At 43.6% G+C, this 23,255-nt stretch overlaps 2 protein-coding genes across 13 annotated transcripts; both read right to left on the reverse strand.

The window, feature by feature from the left end:
- Nucleotides 1-307: 307 nt before the first annotated feature.
- On the reverse strand, nt 308-12,785 carry LOC110506563 (rho family-interacting cell polarization regulator 1). 8 transcript variants are annotated; one of them, XR_002470996.2, is made up of 17 exons: nt 12,543-12,785; nt 9,756-9,840; nt 9,310-9,430; nt 9,109-9,187; nt 8,911-8,934; nt 8,727-8,780; nt 8,361-8,510; nt 8,044-8,107; nt 7,831-7,874; nt 7,616-7,741; nt 7,196-7,344; nt 6,804-6,912; nt 3,388-4,080; nt 3,138-3,313; nt 2,721-2,820; nt 2,492-2,646; nt 308-883 (listed from the first exon to the last, which is right to left on the reverse strand). XR_002470996.2 is itself a non-coding variant. In XM_021586278.2 (17 exons), exons 3-17 carry the CDS (start codon nt 9,399-9,401, stop codon nt 816-818), a joined length of 2,061 nt encoding a protein of 686 aa, XP_021441953.2. In that variant the 5' UTR covers nt 9,402-9,430; nt 9,756-9,840; nt 12,543-12,785; the 3' UTR covers nt 308-815. The 8 variants fall into 8 exon arrangements, 5 of the variants coding, with proteins under 5 accessions (XP_021441953.2, XP_021441952.2, XP_021441951.2 ...); XR_005039826.1 differs by having other exon boundaries at nt 2,721-2,823; XR_002470995.2 differs by having other exon boundaries at nt 2,721-2,823; nt 3,063-3,313.
- Nucleotides 12,786-14,222: 1,437 nt separating this feature from the next.
- Nucleotides 14,223-21,643, reverse strand: vrk3 (VRK serine/threonine kinase 3). 5 transcript variants are annotated; one of them, XM_021586281.2, is made up of 15 exons: nt 21,333-21,643; nt 20,463-20,689; nt 20,245-20,388; nt 20,013-20,135; nt 18,203-18,334; nt 17,894-17,949; nt 17,724-17,790; nt 16,586-16,670; nt 15,971-16,073; nt 15,771-15,863; nt 15,546-15,678; nt 15,316-15,436; nt 15,145-15,203; nt 14,817-15,049; nt 14,223-14,683 (listed from the first exon to the last, which is right to left on the reverse strand). In XM_021586281.2, the coding sequence occupies exons 1-15, from the start codon at nt 21,518-21,520 to the stop codon at nt 14,669-14,671; spliced, it is 1,779 nt and encodes a 592-aa protein (XP_021441956.2). In that variant the 5' UTR covers nt 21,521-21,643; the 3' UTR covers nt 14,223-14,668. The 5 variants fall into 5 exon arrangements, with proteins under 5 accessions (XP_021441956.2, XP_021441958.2, XP_021441960.2 ...); XM_021586283.2 differs by having other exon boundaries at nt 14,913-15,049; nt 21,333-21,641; XM_021586285.2 differs by having other exon boundaries at nt 21,277-21,475.
- Between the last annotated feature and the right edge of the window lie 1,612 nt (nt 21,644-23,255).

Genomic DNA, 23,255 nt, shown 5'->3' on the forward strand with positions numbered 1-23,255 from the left:
GGCAGTACAGCTTAGAAAGATGAAGTCTGGAAGTCATGGACACAAAAGTGCTGCTTTTGGGTAGTGGATGCTAGCCCAGAACATTTGAGGGGTTTTGTTTAATTGTTATTAAACAATGAGAAAGTAGTCTCATAAAGTAGTCTGAAAGTAGTCTCATAAAGTAGTCTGAAAGTAGTCTCATAAAGTAGTCTGAAAGTAGTCTCATAAAGTAGTCTGAAAGTAGTCTCATAAATACCATCCAATGTAGTAGATTTACCAAAATATTTTTTTATAATAAAGTTTTTAAAAATTGAGAGCAGGCAACATATTTGCTCAACATTATTTATTTATATGAAACAGTAAATAATTGTATATTTTATTGTGCACAATCTGTAAGTCATCCTAAAAATAAACAATGTATCAAAACTCTATACTCATATTCTTCTCTGGTTCGTAATAAAAGTACATTTTCTTCATGTATTTGTTAACTGACAATCCCCCTTTCTGTAACTTGAGGCACTTTCTGATTGAAGAGGCTCCATTAGACTAAAGATGTCTACCTTCACTGTAAGGTGACTGTGTGCATACGTGTGGCCTTTGGATGAGTGGACAACAATAGTCATAAATGTTTTCAATCACGAGTGGAGAGAGGGAAGCAAATACATTTCTGTTCATTTGCGCAATCTCCACCCACATGGCAGAAATCGCTTGTCTGATCTAGAAGGGGAGCGGAGCTCTTTGATCTGTTAGTGGTGAAATGGTAAGGATCTCTTAGGAAAGTGGTGGGATTAGGATGGCATCCGATAATGGTCTGAGGAAGTGGCATCTCCATTATGTTAAAGGACAGTGGTGGCCATTATGCTGGGGATGGAGCGGGGTTCCTCATCACAGGATGCCTCATCACCTGCATGAAGCATAAATACAACTTATTCTTCACCAATGATAACTCCACAATCAATACAGTGCATTCAGAAAGTTTTCAAACACCTTGACTTTTTCCACATTTTGTTACATTAGTCATATTCTAAAATTGATTCAATATTTTTTCCCCTCAATCTACACCATACCCCATAACGACAAGGCAAAAACAGATTTATAATTTTTTGCTAATTTAAGTTCATTCTGTTTATTTTTTATTTTTAATAAGTATTCAGACCCTTTGCTACAAGACTCAAAATTAAGCTCAGGTGCATCCTGTTTCCACTGATCATCCTTGATGTTTTTACAACTTGGAATCCCCCTGTGGTAAATTCAATTGATTGGACATGATTTGGAAAGGCACACACCTGTCTATATAAGGTCCCACAGTTGACAGTGCATGTTACAGCAAAACCCAAGCCAAGAGGTCGAAGGAATTGTCCGCAGCATTGAAGGTCCCCAAGAACACAGTGGCCTCCATCATTCTTAAATGGAAAAGGTTTGGAACCACCAAGACTCTTTCTAGACCTGGCCAAACTGAGCAATCGGGGGAATGGCCTTGGTCAGGGAGATGACCAAGGACCCGATGGTTACTTTGACAGAGCTCCAGAGTACCTCTGTGGAGATGGGAGAAAGTTCCAGAAGGACAACCATCTCTGCAGCACTCCACCAATCAGGCCTTATGGTAGAGTGGCCAGAAGCCACTCTACAGTAAAAGGCACATGACAACCCGCTTGGAGTTTGCCAAAAGGCACCTAAAGGACACTGACCATGAGAAATAAGATTCTATGGTCTGATGAAACCAAGATTAGACTCTTCGGCCTGAATGCCAAGCGTCAAGTCTGGAGGAAACCTGGCACTACGGTGAAGCATGGTGGTGGCAGCATGCTGTGGGGATGTTTTTCAGCGGCAGCAAATGGGAGACTAGTCAAGATCAAGGGAAAGATGAACAGAGCAAAGTACAGAGAGAGATCCTTGATGAAAACCTGCTCCTGAGTGCTCAGGACCTCAGACTGGGGCGAAGGTTCACCTTCCAACAGGACAATGACCCTATGCACACAGCCAAGACAATGCAATAGTGGCTTCGTAACAAGTATCTGAGTGGCCCAGCCAGATCCTGGACTTGAACCAGATTGAACATCTCTGGAGAGAACTGAAAATAGCTGTACAGCGACGCTCCCCATCGAACCTGACAGAGCTTGAGAGGATCTGTAGAGAAGAATGGAAGAAACTCCTCAAATACAGGTGTGCCAAGCTTGTTTTATTTTCATTTAACCAGGCAACCTCTATTTAACTTGTAGCGTCATACCCAAGAAGACTCGAGGCTGTAATCGCTGCCAAAGGTCCTTAAACAAAGTACTGAGTAAAGGGTCTGAATACTTATGTAAATATAATATTTAAGTTGTTTATTTGTAATAAATTTGTACCCCCCAACAAATAGAATAAGACTAACGTAACATGTGGAAAAAGTGAAAGGGTCTGAATACTTTCAGAATGCACTGTATTTACAAATCACACATCTCGATCAACACCACTCCCACTTCAAATCACTCTCAAGTTAGCAGTTTCCCCTGTTTTGACCCTCCCCTCTCACCATGCTCCTGCCTGGCAGGGATGTCCTTCTCTGTAATCTGCTCCTCCTCCTTCTTGTCTTCCACTTTCTCCTTTTCTTCCTCCTGCTCATCCCTTGTCTCACTGGAGGCCTGCAGCTGCTCGCTACTTTCCTCCTACGTAAATTTTACATGCAAACTTGTCTACAGTTTAGAACACTGAAATTTAAGGCACTATTTATACATGCATACCCTCATGATCATTATCATTACCTCAGAGCTGCAGTCTGCATCTACAGGAGAACAGTCCTCATTCCGGAAGCCTTCAGGGGCCTCGACAATGATTTCTATAACATCGTCCTCACACTCATCACTACTGAGGACAGCAAAAAGGAGAATATTACAGACCACAATCTGACATACACACTCACACACAGACTCACTCTGTGTAATACAAAATATTGAGCAAACAGTTCTGTGGATGGAAATGGATATGAAGGATTTGGGCACATTCAAAGAAGTGTGGGAGTACAGCATTAGAAAACAGCACTATGCAACTTCACCCAGTATTATACAAACTAAATCCACCATCAAGACTCAATTAAATTCACGTACCATTCCGCTTTCCAAACACTAGATGGCAGGATGAGTTCAGTTAGAGCCTGATACATAAGAGAAGAGAATGCTGACCTATCAGCAGAGTCCCTTGTCTTGTCTTCCTTCTCATCCCTCTCCTGTTCATCTTCTTCTTGTTCTTTCTCCTCTTCTTCATCATCATCAAGGTCAGAGCAGTTGAGAAAATCAAAGCTCTCCAGGGCAGTCTCAACTTCCTGAGTGAAGCTGGAGGACCTACTGTGAGATCGACCCTATGGAGGAAAGAGACTTAGTACACACATCACACAATTACATGTCTACCCACACACCTGTCACATACACTCACAGTCACTGTCTCTTCTGGTAGCGTTAGCTCTTGTGGCTGGGTAGATTGGAGTCTGTGATTGTGTTCCGTGGAGGACTTTTCCTCCCTCAGTCCCTCTCCCAGTACACGGTCTGTGGGAAGAGGCTCTACTCCAGCCCTAGGCTTCTCAACCTGCAGTGTTGAGGCCGGAGGAGCATCACCCTGATCCACTGGGGTTGAAACGCATGACTCTGGGCCCCCAGATTCAGGCAAGTCCAAGGCTTCATGCATGTCCTGGTTAGAGCAGTGAGAAGCCACATAGGAGCCTTCAAGGTCTAAGCGGGGTAGGGATTCTGGCGTTTCAGAGGATTCAACTGATTGGTCAGACAACCTGTTAGTCGAAGCACAGTCTATGGCTCTCTCACTGATATGGCTGAGAGATCGAGAACACTTCAAATGGCCATTCAGCAGTGTACACATCACAGAGTCTGTTTCGCCAAATCCCTTGGTGGTGCCTGGCTCCCCTTCCTCATGATTGGAAGAGAGGGATGGGGTAGAGACGCTTGATTGGCGGGGGTTGAAGGAGATCTGGATAGTGGGTGTGGTCTGCAGGCTGTGAGTGGCCATCATCCTGTGTGTGTGTCCCATGGCTGGGCTGGAAGAGTCGTCTGATGATTCAGAGGAGTTTGACCAGACTGTACCATTCTCCAGCTCCCCTGGTCTCCTCAATAGAGACTACAGAGGATGATAAATGAGAGATAAAAGGGGTGGAGGCAGAGGAAGAGAGAAAGATATTAATAACAGCCAAGTCCATCTGACAAAATATGGAAAACAAAAATATACAGTGCCTTGCGAAAGTATTCGGCCCCCTTGAACTTTGCGACCTTTTGCCACATTTTAGGCTTCAAACATAAAGATATAAAACTGTATTTTTTTGTGAAGAATCAACAACAAGTGGGACACAATCATGAAGTGGAACGACATTTATTGGATATTTCAAACTTTTTTAACAAATCAAAAACTGAAAAATTGGGCGTGCAAAATTATTCAGACCCCTTAAGTTAATACTTTGTAGCGCCACCTTTTGCTGCGATTACAGCTGTAAGTCGCTTGGGGTATGTCTCTATCAGTTTTGCACATCGAGAGACTGAAATGTTTTCCCATTCCTCCTTGCAAAACAGCTCGAGCTCAGTGAGGTTGGATGGAGAGCATTTGTGAACAGCAGTTTTCAGTTCTTTCCACAGATTCTCGATTGGATTCAGGTCTGGACTTTGACTTGGCCATTCTAACACCTGGATATGTTTATTTTTGAACCATTCCATTGTAGATTTTGCTTTATGTTTTGGATCATTGTCTTGTTGGAAGACAAATCTCCATCCCAGTCTCAGGTCTTTTGCAGACTCCATCAGGTTTTCTTCCAGAATGGTCCTGTATTTGGCTCCATCCATCTTCCCATCAATTTTAACCATCTTCCCTGTCCCTGCTGAAGAAAAGCAGGCCCAAACCATGATGCTGCCACCACCATGTTTGACAGTGGGGATGGTGTGTTCAGCTGTGTTGCTTTTACGCCAAACATAACGTTTTGCATTGTTGCCAAAAAGTTCCATTTTGGTTTCATCTGACTGGAGCACCTTCTTCCACATGTTTGGTGTGTCTCCCAGGTGGCTTGTGGCAAACTTTAAACAACACTTTTTATGGATATCTTTAAGAAATGGCTTTCTTCTTGCCACTCTTCCATAAAGGCCAGATTTGTGCAATATACGACTGATTGTTGTCCGATGGACAGAGTCTCCCACCTCAGCTGTAGATCTCTGCAGTTCATCCAGAGTGATCATGGGCCTCTTGGCTGCATCTCTGATCAGTCTTCTCCTTGTATGAGCTGAAAGTTTAGAGGGACGGCCAGGTCTTGGTAGATTTGCAGTGGTCTGATACTCCTTCCATTTCAATATTATCGCTTGCACAGTGCTCCTTGGGATGTTTAAAGCTTGGGAAATATTTTGTATCCAAATCCGGCTTTAAACTTCTTCACAACAGTATCTCGGACCTGCCTGGTGTGTTCCTTGTTCTTCATGATGCTCTCTGCGCTTTTAACGGACCTCTGAGACTATCACAGTGCAGGTGCATTTATACGGAGACTTGATTACACACAGGTGGATTGTATTTATCATCATTAGTCATTTAGGTCAACATTGGATCATTCAGAGATCCTCACTGAACTTCTGGAGAGAGTTTGCTGCGCTGAAAGTAAAGGGGCTGAATAATTTTGCACGCCCAATTTTTCAGTTTTTGATTTGTTAAAAAAGTTTTAAATATCCAATAAATGTCGTTCCACTTCATGATTGTGTCCCACTTGTTGTTGATTCTTCACAAAAAAATACAGTTTTATATCGTTATGTTTGAAGCCTGAAATGTGGCAAAAGGTCGCAAAGTTCAAGGGGGCAGAATACTTTCGCAAGGCACTATATTTATTTCCATCTGAAAAGGAGAATTTAAGTTCCTATTTTGATGACCCAGTGTTGCTGTCACACACTTATCTTGGCAAAAACACCATTAAATGACAACAATTATACCAGCACTGCACACTGAATATACACTTTAAATACAAACATGATTTTCAATATATCTGAAGGATAAAATAATCAAATTCCGTAGATGGCACTGCATTTCAGAAAATTGCAATGATCAGACTACATGGACCAAGACTCACTCACTGGCTAGTTCACATTTACCAAGTACAGAACACTGAAAATCATGACTTGACTACAAACCACCACACACTAACCAGACCACCATTTTTCAACTACAGACAACCACACTTCTTCAACTGTATGCAGCCACACACCAACTGTGAGTGGACGCGGCTGGGTGGAGAGAGCCTGTCTGCCAAGGTGTCACGGAACACCTCCAACGTTGACCAGCGTTGGCCCAGTCTGGCCCTGCTCCGAGGAGAAATGCTCTTCAGCGCGGCGAGGAAGAGGGAGAAATTGGACTACTACTCAACCACTATTAAACAGCTAAGAGAACCACAGCTACATTCATACTAATTTCTGTTCTCACACATATCACTGGTACCCTCATTCACTCCACAACCAGATCTCCACTCTTCACACAACTCATTGCTATCCTCACACACTTCTCTCCTACATTTACATAGCTCACCAATACACTCACACGGTCCACAACCCGATCTTGTACGCTCACACACTCCTCTCCTACACAGCTCACTGATTCACACACCTCTACTACAATCACACACACACACCACTGCTACCTCTACAAACACAGCAGCCAGGGGGCAGCTGAAACAGAACAAACTAATAATAGCGAGTAGTAATCAATGGTTATAATTACATCAATAAAACAATACAATATTTAGGTTTTCCAGACAATTATGAACTGCTGACTTAAGCATAGGTTAAAGCTGGGGAGAGAGGCAGGGAGGCCAAGGTATGACTCACATAAAACACCTGCTCGCGCATGGAAGGTGTGTCTGGAGGGCTCTGATTGGACAAAAAGCGCTTGGAAACCGTACTGGAGGATGAGGTCTGGTCATCTTTATCAAATGGACTGAGAGAGCGAGAGAGAGAGAAGGATAGTGTGTGAGAGAGCGAGAGAGGGCAATATAATTACATTAGAGATGTATTTTATAGAAAGCTGTATCGTGTGTTTATTACTACTGACAAACGTATGAGTCAGTCTTAACACAAACAGCACTCTTTCCCTTCACAAATGGCCTGGTTTGGCTATCACCAATAGAATGGGGAGATAGATGAAGGTGGAACAGGGGTTGAGGTGGAGGAAGGTGAGACAGGGGGAAGTGGTAAACAGGGATGATTGAGGTGAGACTGACCTCCAGTTGACCTCTAGGTTCAGTTTTACTGTCCCCAAGTCGTTGATATCCACGGCAACCGTCTGAGGCAGCGGACAGAACAGGTCAAGTGTCTCACAAGACACACTGCCAACCACCACGTGATTGGCCAAGCTCTTCAGCTCAGTCACCTTGGCAACCATAACGGAAAATAAACCACAGTCAGTTGAATGGTGGCGGTAAGTGATGTTTTTTAGGACTATTGTTAAGTTCTGGGTATTTTTGCTGTTTGTGTACAATAATGTGATAATAACATGGCAATACAGTAATAACAGTTATTATAAACATGTTTATAATATCAATATGTTATTATAAACACAAACACATTCATCCAGAGTTAATTACAGTAAATACTGATTTGATCATAAACACTATCATGCTCCATCCAAAGGGCTTTCTCACCTTGATTGACAGGAGCTCTGTGATGAGAGGCAGGAAGACATTGTCCTCACTGTCCCACACTTGTTTACTGCTGACCTCCACACGACCTTTCATCCGCCAGCGCTGACGGCCGTAACGCATCAGGACCTGGGGGTCAAGGGTACCATCAGTGCCTCATGTGTGTGCGCATACTGCATGTGTGTATGTGTCAGTGTGTGTCCATTAGTTATTCTCACCTCATATTGGTCTCCTGCACACAACCGTGCATAGCCAACCAGACCTGCAATACAGGAGACATACAGTTACAGCACATAACATATGCTCACAGGGAGAACACTAGAATGAGAGAGAGAAAGAGAGCGAGGAGGTGGTAAGAACAGTTGGGCTTGAGGACCAGAACAAATTGGTGGGAGAAGAGGGGGTAAGTGGAGGGTGAGAAAATTACTCACCTTTCATCTTGATATGAAACTCTCCCATCTGGTTCTCCAGTTCACTCTCCAGGGAACACATGTGCTGCAGCGAGACACGAGAGAGAGAGAGAGAATGAGTCATTCATATCAATAATATTCTGATGTTTGTTGTCAGAGCAACATGACATTGCAGTCAAACTCTTATTTCTGATAAATGACTTATTTCAAGGCTTAATTTACCTTACTTTCCATTCTGTAAACGGCTGTTTTAAACGTTAAAAGGCGCTATTGAAAGAGCGACTAGCCTTGTTCTCTAACACATCTCGCCAGTGTACCCATAAGCCCCTGCCCCTTACCTCAGTGTACTCCCTGTAGCCCCTGTTGGCCTCATTCAGGCTCTCCCGTGCCTCCTTGCTCCCTGTGGCAGAGTTAAAGGCTGCCACCATCTTGCTGGCCCCATCCCGCAGCCGACGCTGCATACAGTAAGCATCGTACAGCTCCTCTACCTGGAACGTTACAGCAACATTACAGCTGTGCAGAAACACTATGGTGATGCAGACCTGCAAAGCTCCTTAATCTGCTACCAAAAAGTATTAGAGATGGTTACCCTAGAAAAAAACAGAGTCTACTCTGTAGTTACAGCAATATGACAACACTATGACAAATGTATGGCTAACAGGTATCTTACTGCACTGCAGATGCACAAACACACTCAGTCATACCTTGCTGAGGTGGAACTCTAAGCGACGCATAAATCTCTCTATGGCCTTCACTTGCTGATAAAGCACAAAGATCAAAGACAAGTTATTCAGTAATTAAATCACCCCAAAATGTACATATTCAATTGGTTTATTAATAGAGTTGTGAATTAATACAGTCATCTTCCCTGGTGTGATTGAAACCCACCTTATCCAACTCATACAGAGACCCCTACAGAGAGGAAGGGAGGCATATAACAGTTAACATCACCTTGCACACAGTATTACTCTAACAGACTGTCCTAAGAAATTAAACGTCCCCTAAGTCAGAAGTTGCGAGTGGCATTGGCTAGTGTGATGATGATGGGTTAGTAGTACTGGTGTGATTGGTGGTGTGTGTTCTCACCAGACGGCCATTTCTCTTGCTCTCTCTGATCTGCTGCCCCAGGCTGTCCAGCTCCAGCTGGTGGACCTGCAGGAATGACCTGAGAACACAGCATTGTGATGTCATTTCCTGTTTCACTTTGAACCATTTCCTGTCTCGCTCTCGACCTGTCTGTTACAACAGCCAGGCCAGTGGTGTGTGTGTGTGTGTGTGTGTGCTCACTGTAGGCCTCTCCTCAGTGCAGAGTACACCTCGTCCAGCCGCTCAGGCTGAGGTATTTTAGGGGTTGGGTTCTTGGTAGAACCTGTAAACATCCTGGTTCTTTAGATGGCGATGCCGTGAACTTAACACAGAGAGAGAAAGATACTTTGTAATAGACATAGTGGAGTACTGAAGATTAAGAGAGAGAGAGAGACAACACACACACATGCAATGGTGTTTGCTCGTCGTGGCTTCGTACTCCACAGGGGGTGAAGAGGATAAGTGACTAGTACACACACAGGCAGCCAGACACACAGACACAATGAGTAGATTTGGCTCAATGAGGAAGATAAAGTCACAGTTCACAGACACTGCAGAATGGACTTGCTTTTGTCTGTATGCCAGCAGTCAGTGTGTTACAGCATTCAGGTGTGGAGAGTGTCTGTGTGTGTGCATGTGTGTCTTACCTGTGGAGTTAAGGTGTACTGCCCCTACTGCATGCTGGGACGACGTAGCACGGTGGGGAGGCTTCCACAGATCCTAGGACACGTCCTGTATGTAAAGGAACAGGAGGGAAGACATTACAGGTTGCACACACACGCTCTCTTTCTCCCCTTACTCTCTACCATACTCCATCCCATAGCTTATTTTAAAAGCATCCTTTCCTTCATTTTTTAATTTCACCTTTATTTAACCAGGTAAGCTAGTTGAGAACAAGTTCTCATGACCGTTGATGAGATATTGTAGAAGACAAAATGCGTATGGGGAAGGAGAGCCATTTAACAGACCATAGCCTAGCTCCCACCCACTTACTTCCCCTCCTTCCCTCAGAGCTCGTCTGCTGTGTCGTGTCCAATATTATGTGGCTGCATTGTACATAGCTCAAGAACCAACACTGACTCCAGCAAACACTTCCTCGCTCTCCTTTCCTGTTCCCCATTACCCCGGTCCCCCACCCCCTCTGCATCCAATCCTGAATACAGGAAGTCTGATGGCTGACTCTACACAGGAAATTCTACAGAGGAGCTTGGGCCAGGAATATAAAACCATCTGTGTGTGCAAGTGTACACATACGAGTAGGAGTGTGTGAAAGAGTGTAAAACTGCCACTCTTCCTCCTGCTCATATATTCAAGGCATTTGTTAGATTGCATGTGTGTCCACTGTGTCATACGCATTACACACACACTACAAAATGTTCTGGTTGAAGTACTCTGGAAAAGAGAATCCAATAACAGTCTAAACAAGCAAGACACCAGCCACATGTACAGTCACCATGAACAGAGCCTCTCCAAGAACAGAGTGTAATAAGCGTTACAGCCACCCCACAGGGTAAGTGTCTTAGCTATGATAAGACAGTAACACAAAAGGATTAAAGGCTAAACTTGATCTTACTAGCGAAGGCCAAACCTAAATTAATACAAAGGTTCAGTAAATGAGCTGAGGCGAGGCTTAAACTCCACACGCCTGTAGATGAAACTGACATGACGACTCAGCAGTAGCCTACCTTTTACACAGAACACTCAAACCACTTATTACCAATTACTATCCCAAACAGTGTTAGTTACCCTTACTCCACCCTGCATCTTTGTGGTTGGGTGTTTCTGTGAGAGAGTAAGTGGCAGGCAGAGAGAGACGGAGAGAAGGACAGATGAACAGATAAACTAAAATAATCTTAATTTGATGCCTATTTAAATGGACAATAAAATAATGCACACATCCAACCTCAACCATCACCATGGAACTGTCCAAGTGATTTCTGGTCTAAGATTGTGAAATCCTTAGACCATGCTGAATTCCAAGCGTCCAGTTTAATCCTTAATCCAAGCCGGACGCTGAGAGGATTAGTTTGGGTTAGTCAAGGTCAGGTTTAGTTTTGGATAGAGGTGTGGTTTGGGTAACAAATCTGATAAATGAAGGCAGTCTACTACATTTTATGGATTCTTATTTTTTTTTTACCAGCCAACACATTCACTAACATAGACACATACACAAAACACACATTCACCTCTCATCCCAAACATTTTCCTCCAAACACACAAATCCCGAAACTCAATCCCTGCCAGTGCCACCTCGATCCAGGTGTAGACTGCAGTAGATCTATATTTGTGATGTTTATGTTTTTCTGTGTGTGTACCCCTTTCTTCACCAGTGTTAGTGAGCAGATGATTGGATCATTAGCTATTATTAAATCCTCTACAGAGGCGACTGGCACACAAAGGACAGATTGTAAAAATGACCCCACGAGGCTGCGTTTCCATAGAGCTGTTCCCACACACTCAGCAGGCCAGCGCATGAGCAGCAAGTCACACTCTTACACACAAACACACGAAGCCATACTCTATGGACCTTATGCAAACCATCCAATATTTCTTGACCATCCTGCTATAACCTACTGCAAGTCGTACTCCACTGTAACTTTGTAATATTTACAAGACACGGTTAGCCTTCTTGTGAACGATCTCCCTAAAAAGGGTTTGAATTACAGATTATAGTAATAATGTAGTCAGTGAAGAGATCAATTCAATGATACCATGAGGTCATCACTGTGAGACAGTGGCCTTGCACTGTTGTGTATGTGGAGCTCTGTCAAATCCATTCTGCACTGCACAAGCAGGGCCATGCTGTCGGTTTTGACAATGGTGGCAAAAATTACATTCTGGGTAGGGGTGATGGGGACTTGTCCCCTGCATGAATAAACTAACACAGGTTATAAAGGAAGGACCATGTGGAGAGATGTAGAGAAACCCATAGACAGATTGACAGACACCCAGCGGTGTGAAAAAAAGCATTTGGAGTACTTTGGATTAGAGATTACGGGATTATCGTCAAAGACACAGACATACATGGACGACATAGGCAATGGCGAACAACTCCAAAACAGCGCATTTACGCAGCGTTTAGGATGCTCCACTGAGTTGGAACATGGCCTCAAAGTTTGCCACCCAGTAAACTGACTCTTGAGCCAGTGTTTGTGGTTGTTTTCTCCTCTGTGTCACCAAAAAATAAAAGTAGGATGTATTATCGGTCACGATTTTTTTTGAAAATGACATGACTCTCAATTTGAACAAAACCAAGCCTAGTTAAAAACGTTTAGTAGCCTACCAGAACATCTACTTATGAGCACTGGCTCACACTGTCACTTTGCCACATAACGGAAGAGTGTGAGAAAGCCGAAAATAACACTGTAAACTGTAAATTACGCTATAGATGCAACCCCCACCCCATTAGAAAATTAAAGGGAAATGATTCTTACAAATTGCTGTTGTTACGTACATGTCCATAGGACCCGATGTTTCAATCGCCGCTATTCCGACCGGAGCACGAGAGTCCGATGTTTCGATGTGAGAATAAAAAGGTAGGCCTATCCTATTTCAGCATGGGCGCTGTCCTGCTATCCTTACTCGGACTCCCAACAATTTTTTTAACTTTGTCACTGTCACTCTCTCCCATCTCCTCCTCCCCCTCTTCTCCTGGAGACGCCTCGGGGTTTAAACCCCTCCCCTAGTAAGGGGTGTGGCGTTCGGTCGGGGTAAACGGAAAAAGCGCGTCGGTTTGTGACTATAAATTTCCCGTTATATCTCGGGAATAGGAAGGGGAGCTGTAAAATAAGTTCTCCATAAACATCGACGACGTTTCAGGATTTGCTTGCAGTGTTCTGGAGCCATCAAGCGTCGCACATACCCATCTGCACTAGGGGCCAATAGAAACAGCTTCTGGCACATTTATTTCCTTCTCTCACACACACAGAAACACAATGTTTAAAACAAGGTTGTATGGGCCATGTGTGAATATGCTATAGCCTTAATGTGTGTGTGCATTAAGACACTACCTCTGTTACTTCTCAAGTGCAGCCCAACACCTGGGTTATGTAAGCGTTTTGTGCAGGGAGGGGTGGAGAAGTCAGCCAGTCTCTCTGGGCGTGGGTATAGTTCTTCCTATACTGAATTATTCAAAAGGTCTGATTAATATACTCTTCCACAGCATAAACTAGGACGCCGAAGTTTGTGATGTTTCCATGACAACAGTATGTGGTCTCTGGTGCTAAATATAGAACCGTTTCACATATTTTTTTCTTACACCAACATGGTGGTTCACACAGAGATCCTATTAAATGACTAGAAGGGCTATGTCATAAACCCTCAAAGTTCCAGAAAGGTGTGAACATGGCAGCTATATTGGTCAGGGAGAAATCCAAACCAGTCTAATTGGAATGAATGGCAGTAGAGGTATAATCAGGAGTTTTCTTATGCAGGAAAATAAAGGCACGTACACAATTAACCTATATCAGCATAGAGACTGAAGAGGTAGCCTAACATCTTTATGGAACACCTAACATTTTAGATGTCATCCCTAAATGTTTATTTTCTCAGAAGAAATGTTATGGGAGGAGGGTGGAATATATGCAGAGGGCTACAAAAGGAGTAAGATAACCACAGAACTTTGAAAATGAAAAATGAACAGGATTTCTCTGCTCCCCCCTTTCATGGGACTTAAAGGGTCTCTCCCTCTTATAATGAATCTGTTGCCTAACTTTCTTTCATAGCCAGCAGCCTCACAGGGAGTCCCCACCGTGTAAGTGTCCTGACTTAGAAACTGTTCCCTCAGGGAGGGACCCTCTTAAACAGAGGGGTCATAAGAGACGCACAAGTCTAGAGGTGACAAGAGCATGTTGACTAGTCTGTGTTGTATAGCTCAATCTAGCCTCCATACACAGTCTTCCACCATGTTGCTCACATCACAAACATCAAGTCCTGAAAGATCTGAGAAGGGGCTCAACAAGAATCTAGGGATATGAGCAGCGAACTGGTTTGGAATTGGGCCATGATACCTACTCTTCCAGATCGGTGTACTGACCCTGAGCACTCAGGGGTACACAAGAGGAGAGTTTCACAATCGACACCAGAAACCCCAAAGAAATGAGCACATACAGATAAACAGTTGAATTAATAAAAGCTCTTTAATAACAAAGTATTATCCTGATATGAAAAAAATACAAAAAGTAAAATGCATATCATGAACATCTACAACACCTAACTGGAACAGTGTACATTTTTGTACTTACAATCATTACCACCCTGAACAAAGGTTATTTGTTATAAACTGTATTATGTCATAGGTTAAACATTAACTACCCACTCACTGCCACAGCGCCAACTACTGCTGACAATAACACAGTACAGCAGTGCTCACTAACCTGGCATAACCAGGAGTTTCTGTGCACTGCACCTCCAGTGAACTTAATGAAACGCACCTTCACACGCTCCTCCTTGAGTGCAGTCCAACATAAAAAAAAACACAGCAGGACCCACACCACATAGTCATGAAGTCAGCATTTTAAAAATCCCATTAGTGAATTATCATCCCGAAGTATCATCTTCCTCAGATCGCTTTCATCTGAAGAGAGATAAAGATAAAAACATTCAGACTGGTGTAGAGGTGTCAATTAGTTCAGGAGATGAACCTGAACAGGTAGCATTGTAGGGATGAGTGGTCTAACCAGTTGGAAGGGACAGGTTTCTGGTCAAACCTGCTGGGGGGGTTCCAGGTTTCTGTGGTCATCTGACTGTTTTCTCAATGGAGCTTGGGGATAGTGTGGAGGTTGTGTGTGTGGGGGTGTTCTGACCTGAAGGTCAAGGGGTTGCTCCAGTGACCCTCCCAGCTTCTGCAGAGCTGCACGAAGGCCTGCCCTCAGAGCCCTGTAGTCCGGCTGGTCAGAGTACTGCAGAGCCATCACCTGAGACAGGTACACCTGCAGCGCACCTGATACATAGTACACACGGATGCATTATATCCCACGCACACACAAAACATATTATGCTGCATACAAAAACTAATCACTAGAAAACTAGACTTACTGGAGACTTTCTTCTGTCCGAAGCAGTGACTCAGGAGACCTGGAACATCCTCCATGTACCTGGATCATTAGTGAATGGTCAGGTTTGGCCACTCAAGGCTTTACCATTTTATAAATACAGAATAACATTATCATAATGGCCTTGTTGCCATAGTGAAGACCTGGCTCTCACCTCTCCTTCTCCGTGGCAACGCGGGCTGGAGTGTGTGTGAGGGAGGTCCAGGGCAGTGCCCCTGTGTACCAGCGCAGCATGCAGTAGCCCAAAGCCTGCAGGTCACTACGCCGAGACGGACCTAGAAGTACGATCACACACAAGTACTTATGGTTGGTTAGAGGCAACTTGTACATCCTCCACAGTATCTGAAGAACTGCAGATGATTGACAGGCCGTAGGATGACTCACCTGCTCCCTTGTGAGATTCCAGGCTTATAAAATCTATGGCTCCTTCATTTGGTGTTCGGCTACCCTCACGGTACTCCACATGCCGGCCACCAGGAGAGTACCGGAAAGCATGGCAGTACCCTGCAAGATTAACCTACACACATGCATACAGGAGTAAGAGCATAGTAGAAGGGTCTGGCAGCTACACAAAAGTATACAAACAAACAACTATACAAACACACTAACCTGTGTTTGTTGTGCTGGGCTGATGTAGATGTTTTCAGCATGGATGTCTGCGTGAACATATTCATTTTCATGGATGAACTCCAACACATCCAACTGGGAGAGGAGGGAGAAAGGCAGAGTCAAACAGGAAGCACATCAGATAGGACTTCAAAATAGGATTCCCTATCAGGGCCTCAATATGAGCCTGAGAGAGCACTCACTACTCTGCAGGCCAGCTGAAGGACCGCTTTCTCAGACAGGAGCCCCTCCCCCTCATCCATGAAAGACTGAAGAGTTTGGCCCATGCTGGAGAAAATCAAAAACCTGAAACAAAAATCAAATCTTATGTCACATGCGCCGAATACAACAGCCCTTAACCAACAATGCTTTAAGTTAAGAAAAAACACAAATAAAATGGTAAGTAAAAAAATAGATGTAGAAAATAAAAGTAACAAATAATTAAACAGCAGCAGTAAAATAACAAGCGAGTCTATATACAGTGTGTACAGGCACAGAGTCAATGTGTGGGAGCACCGGTTAGTCGAGGTAATATGAACATGTAGGTAGAGTTAAAGTGACTATGCATAGATTATAAACAGAGAGTAGCAACAGAGTAAAAGAGGGGTCTGGATAGCCCTTTGATTAGCTGTTCAGGAGTCTTATGGCTTGGGGGTAGAAGCTGTTAAGAAGCCTTTTGGACCTCGACTCCGGTACCGCTTGCTGTGCGGTAGCAGAGAGAACAGTCTGACTACACATTCAAAACACACATACAAAAACACACAAATTCCCCCATATGTACAAGCAGGCAGCAAACACACATCTCAATGTACACACACCTGTATGAGTCTGCATGGAGACCAAATCCTACACAGGAAGGAATCCCAAGGAAGTCCATCTTGGCATGCTTTATCCACTTGTCCACTAGGGGGAGACAGCATCAAAGCAGTTAGAAAGGCTCATTAGTAACTAACAGAGCCTCTACAATGTGCTTCCACCACCAGTAGTCTCATCAGTCATACACAAACCAAACAGTTCCTCCTACTCTATACCTCAGTTTACACAACTTACACATCCACCTATGGGTCATCTGAGTTGCCCATTCATACGCCAGTTTGCAGCTTTGCATTAATATAAGGATGTTCCAGCCAAGTAGAGCCCAACAGGCAGTGGTATGAAGTACTTAAGTAAAAAATACTTTAAAGTACTACTTAAGTAGTTTTTTGGGGTACCTGAACTTTACTATTTATATTTTGTCTACTTTTACTTCACTACATTCCTAAAGAAAACTATATACTTTTTACTCCATACATTTTCTTTGACACCCAAAAGTACTCATTACATTTTGAATGCTTAGCAGGACAGGAAAATTGTCTAATTCACACACTTATCAACAGAACATCCCTGGTCATCCCTACTGCCTCTGACCTGGCGGACTCAATAAACACATGCTTCGTTTGTAAATGATGTCTGAGTGTTGGAGCGTGCCCCTGGCTATCCGTAAATAATAAATGATCCCATCTGGTTTGCTTAATGAAAGGAATTAGAAATGGTTCATACTTTAACTTGACAGTTAAGTATATTTTAGCAAATACATTTACTTTTGATACTTAAGTATACTTAAAACCAAATACTTTTAGACTTCTCCTGGGTGACCTTCACTTGAGCCATTTTCAATTAGGGTATTTAAACTTTTACACAAGTATGACAAATTGGGTACTTTTTCCACCAATGCCTATGGGGTAAACATCAGTGATCTGCAAGCCCTCTCTGTGACCTGATTATGAAAGGATTTTGTAACAACCTTGGCCTTGTATTCTTTAGAGCTTCGGTCAAGTGTGTAACTGTACGGCCAGACCTACTTAAATGTGTAGATAGCTAAGGTAAGAGGACGGGTAGTCCAGTCAGGGGTCCGTTTTAGAGCTGTAGTCAAGCTGAGGGCTGGCCAGATAACCGAAGGCAGATCTTGACACTCACCAGATGAGGGCTTGGCAGCTCTCTGTAGGAAGTTCTGCTCATTAAACATCTTCCCGTCCTTAGCCCCCTGAGAACAACATACATCACTATTCACCACATAACACGCAAAGCAACACTGTAGCCAACATAATCATTCTATATTAGAGAACAGTCTGTGCAGTTACACTCACTAGTTTGAGGATGTGCTTGTAGTCACTGGAATTGGCACCTTGCCCATTCTGCTGGACTGGGGAGAGATTGAAGACAAGAAAAAATAATAAGTGTCTGATTAAATCACCCTAGCCCATGTTAGACACCATCCTATGTGAAAGTATTATTCAATCCTGGTCCTAGGGGTCGCACAGGGTGTTGCAGATTTTTGTTCCAGCCCAGTACTAACACACCCGAATCAGTGAATAGTCAACTAATCATCAATACGTGTTAGTGCTAGCATGGAACAAGAGCAGTACACCTTGAAGAAGAGTGCAGTGTGACCTCACCTCCATAGAACATCTCTGCATCGCTCTGACTCAACAGTTTCAACAGCCTCCATTTCCTGCCAGTTGTGTCACAAAGCTCTTCCCCTTCCTGCAGTGGCTCCACAGCACATACCCGCTTGGCCTTCCCCTTGACTACAGACACACAGGAACATGCATATATACAAGCACACATACAGTTGAAGTTGGAAGTTTACATACACCTTAGCCAACCAATTACATTTAAACTCAGGTCAGTTAGGATCACCACTTTATTTTAAGAATGTGAAATGTCAGAATAATAGTCGAGAGAATTACTTATTTCAGCTTTTATTTCTTTCATCACATTCCCAGTGGGTCAGAAGTTTACATACACTCAATTAGTTTTTGGTAAAGTTGCCTTTAAATTGTTTAACTTGGGTCAAACGTTTCAGGTAGCCTTCCACAAGCTTCCCACAATAAATTGGGTAAATTTTGGCCCATTCCAACTGACAGAGCTGATGTAAGCGAGTCAGGTTTGTAAGCCTCCTTGCTCGCACATGCTTTTTCAGTTCTGCGCACAAATGTTCTATGGGATTGAGGTCAGGGCTTTGTGATGACCACTCCAATACCTTGACTGTTGTCGTCCTTAAGCCATTTTGCCACAACTTCGGAAGTATTCTTGGGGTCATTGTCCATTTGGAAGACCCATTTGCGACAAAGCTTTAACTTCCTGACTGACGTCTTGAGATGTTGCTTCAATATATCCACAATTTTCCTACCTAATGATGCCATCTATTTTGTGATGTATACCAGTCCCTTCCACAGCAAAGCACCCCCACAACATGATGCTGCCACCCCTGTGCTTCACGGTTGGGATGGTGTTCTTCAGCTTGCAAGCCTCCCCCTTTTCCCTCCAAACATAATGGTCATTATGGCCAAACAGTTCTATTTTTGTTTAATCAACCCAGAGGACATTTCTCTAAAAAGTACGATCTTTGTCCCCATGTGCAGTTGCAAAACATAGTCTGGCTTTTTTATGGAGGCTTTGGAGCAGTGACTTTTTCCTTGCTGAGCGGCCTTTCAGGTTATGTTGATATAGGGCTCGTTTTACTGTAGATATAGATACTTTTGTACCTGTTTCCTCCAGCATCTTCACAAGGTCCTTTGCTGTTGTTCTGGGATTGATTTTCACTTCTCACACCAAAGTATGTTCATCTCTAGGAGATGGAACGCATCTCCTTCCTGAGCGGTATGACGGCTGCGTGGTCCCATGGTGATTATACTTGCGTACAATTTTTTTGTACAGGTGAACGTGGTACCTTCAGGCATTTGGAAAATGCTCCCTAGGATGAACCAGAGGAGGTCTACAATTTATTTTCTGATGTCTTGGCTGATTTCTTTTGATTTTCCCAAGCAAAGAGGCACTTGAAATACATCCACAGGCACGCCTCCAATTGACTCAAATTATGTCTATCAGAAGCTTCTAAAGCCATGACATCATTTTCTGGAATTTTCCAAGCTGCTTAAAGGCAGTCAACTTAGTGTATGTAAACTTACGACCCACTGGAATTGTGATACAGTGAATTATAAGTGAAATAATCTGTCTGTAAACAATTGTTGGAAAAATTACTTGTGTCATGCGCAAAGTAGATGTCCTAACTGACTTACCAAAACTATAGTTTGTTAACAAGAAATTTGTGGAGTGGTTGAAAAACTAGTTTTAATGACTCCAACCTAAGTGTATGTAAACTTCCGACTTCAACTGTACGAGGGAGAAGGACACAAACCATGATGCCAGGCTGTTGGGAGTAATGTGTTTTGTTAGTTGTAAGTGGCTGTAATTTAGACTTACCTGTGGAGGGGGACCCGGGGAGAGGTGAAAAGCAAGGTGAGGAGGTAAGCTCCACAGACTGTTCCTCTTTTGGGGTGAGAGCATGTCGTTTCCGTGGAGACAAAACAGATTTGTGGCTTTGATCTGCCGTTAGGGAGGAAAAAGCATCAATGTGACAATTACATTTCCAAAGCCCGTCAATGGCTACGATCATTACCACTGATGATAATCACACTGCCCCCTGTCCCCTTACCTGCAGTATGTTTTAGGGGGGCGGTGACAGGGGGACTGGTTATACTACTAGGAGCTTCCTCGCTCCAGGCCACGGGGACAGAGTTACAGGTCCTATGGAGTGGGGGACGGGTCGACACAGGGCTGGGGGTGGCACAGACGAGGCCTGTAAACAAACGAGAGATGTGACAAGTCCATATTTTAATCTCCAGGAAGAGAACCGCCCTCCCTGCCCATTACCTCCTGTGTCCCAGCCAGTCAGCTGTGCTGTGCTTGGAGTAGGACTGCTTGCATTAGCAGTCATAATTACACCATCAGTGACATGAAGCTGAGAGACTCCAGAGGAAGCAACCTCCACAGGTCCAGAGGGGTCCACAACACACTGCAGCTTGTCCCCACAGGAGGGGCAGAACCGGAAGCCAGGTTGTAGTTTGGTGCCACACTGGGGGCAGAAGTGGAAAAGCATCCTGGAAACACAAAATGAGTTTTACAGACAGACAAGATCATGCTGTTTAACACAAACGGAGCCAGAACCTTTAGCTACACAAGGTTTTGCTCATGATTGATGACTGTGAGCTTTTGAACATTTAAGGGCAATGTAGCTAATAACATTATTTTGTTTACATTTTGGCTTAACTCTCAAAGCTATGAACACAACGTTGATAACTAAGTTAGTTAACTAACTTAACATAACGTCTAATCAGATGTTTAAAATCAGGAACCTAGCTAATGTAGTTATTTCCTCTGACTTGGTCGGATCTTGCCTAAAAACACAAGGTGACATTCTTTACCATACAAATCTAGATAGAAAACTAAGCTAAACGCTAACGTTGAATCTAGCTAAAGGCTCACGCTCGCTATCTCAACGGTGTTATTAGCAAAACAAGTTAAGACAGCTGCCCTCCGTCTCCTATCGCTAGCTAGCGAAATAAATTGGTCTAGCTTCAGCTTGTACTGCTCTGGTACCTTCCTCTTTGCAATCACAGGGACCTAAATCTGCCAATAAGGATACATCCAAGGGGCTTCTTATTTCTAGCACATTGCAGAGACTCACCTTTATTGGGAGATTTAGGTCCCTGTGAACAGATTTAGGTCCCTGTGATTGCAAACCTGGGGAGAAGTGAAAAGCCAGGTGAGGAGGCAAGCTCCACAGACTTTTCCTCTTTTGTTTGTTCCACTTTTGGGGTGACAGCACGTCGTTTCCGTTGAGACCCAACAGATTTGTGGCTTTGATCTGCCGATAGGGAGATCTCTTCTCTCTCCGTGGATACTGTGTGAGCCAGTAAACAAAATAACATGTCAAAGTGGTGGTGACCGGAAGCAGGGGTGTAATCAATAGCAGAACAGTTGCATTTTGCAACGAAAACGAGAGTTTATTAGACAAATTCATTAAGGTCCCTCCCCTTTTTGTTTGCTTCCAGAAACGGTCATGCATGTACATGCATTTACCTGGAGTGCCTGAGGGTGGCGCCGTTAGTAATTACTACATGTGACCGACCATCTGTACTTGCAGTTGACCCAATGACATCAGAAAACGTTATTTTACACGCCACAGTGTGCTAATATATTACATGTTCTCAGAAGTTAATACAAAAGAAAGCTCAACATTACGAAACAAAGAACAAATGACACCACCAACTCCTCTGAACCTAGAAGAAAATCTAGCCGAAAATGTAACCTTTATCATAGCCAGTGGCATCTTAGAGAAATCTGAAGTCTAATGTGCCACATTCCTGCACGTAGCCGGAATACTTTTGATTCTGGCAATGTCATTTGACGATGACTTGGATGTATTAAAGTAGCAAATCGGACGTACTAGAGGCATATCTTGTAATATATTGTCCGCGAGAGACTTAAACCCTGAAAGTGAGTGGCGATTCCACTCAATAAAATCCAACTGCAATCTAGTGACGTATTCTGGCCACCAGATGGAGCCAAAAGGCAAGAAACTACCCATGTCAATACAAAAACGGTGTTTGAACTGGAATTTCAAATGACATAAGATGCACCTGCAATACTTGGACGATCAGCTTGTCTGCAAATAGCCTTAATAGAGATAATATTCAAGCTCGAACAAAGGACAGAGACCGACATTGAGTTAATATGAAGATTTATTCACAGGACTTGGATGAGTTGTTGCAGGAGTTCATTTTTTATTTCACCTTTATTTAACCAGGTAGGCAAGTTGAGAACAAGTTACCATTTACAATTGCGACCTGGCCAAGATAAAGCAAAGCAGTTGGACACATACAACAACAGAGTTACACATGGAGTAAAACAAACATACAGTCAGTAATACAGTAGAAATATAAGTTTATATACACAATGTGAGCAAATGAGGTGAGATAAGGGAGGTAAAGGCAAAAAAAGGCCATGGTGGCGAAGTAAATACAATATAGCAAGTAAATCACTGGAATGGTAGATTTGCAGTGGAGGAATGTGCAAAGTAGAGATAGAAATAATGGGGTGCAAAGGAGCAAAATAACTCACCAGCAGCGACATCATTGATGAGAAGAGAGTCGGTTCAAGAATTGAACCCTGTGGCACCCCCATAGAGACTTCCAGAGGCCCGGACAACAGGCCCTCCGCTTTGACACACTGAACTATATATCAGAGAAGTAGTTGGTGAACCAGGCGAGGCAATCATTTGAGAAACCAAGGCTAGCGACTCTGCCGATGAGGATGTGGTGATTGACAGAGTCAAAAGCCTTGGCCAGGTCAATGAATACGGCTGCACAGTATTGTTTCTTATCGATGGCGGTTAAGATATCGTTTAGGACCTTGAGTGTGGCTGAGGTGCACCCATGACCATCTCTGAAACCAGATTGCATAGCGGAGAAGGTATGGTGGGATTCAAAATGGTCTGTAATCTGTTTGTTGACTTGGCTTTCGAAGACCTTAGAAAGGCAGGGTAGGATAGATATAGGTCTGTAGCAGTTTGGGTCTGGAGTGTCACCCCCTTTGAAGAGGGGGATGACCGCAGCTGCTTTCCAATCTTTGGGAATCTCAGACGACACGAAAGAGGTTGAACAG

The sequence above is a fragment of the Oncorhynchus mykiss genome, chromosome 26 (assembly GCF_013265735.2).
Source record: "Oncorhynchus mykiss isolate Arlee chromosome 26, USDA_OmykA_1.1, whole genome shotgun sequence".
In the NCBI taxonomy this organism is placed as follows: Eukaryota; Metazoa; Chordata; class Actinopteri; order Salmoniformes; family Salmonidae; genus Oncorhynchus; species Oncorhynchus mykiss.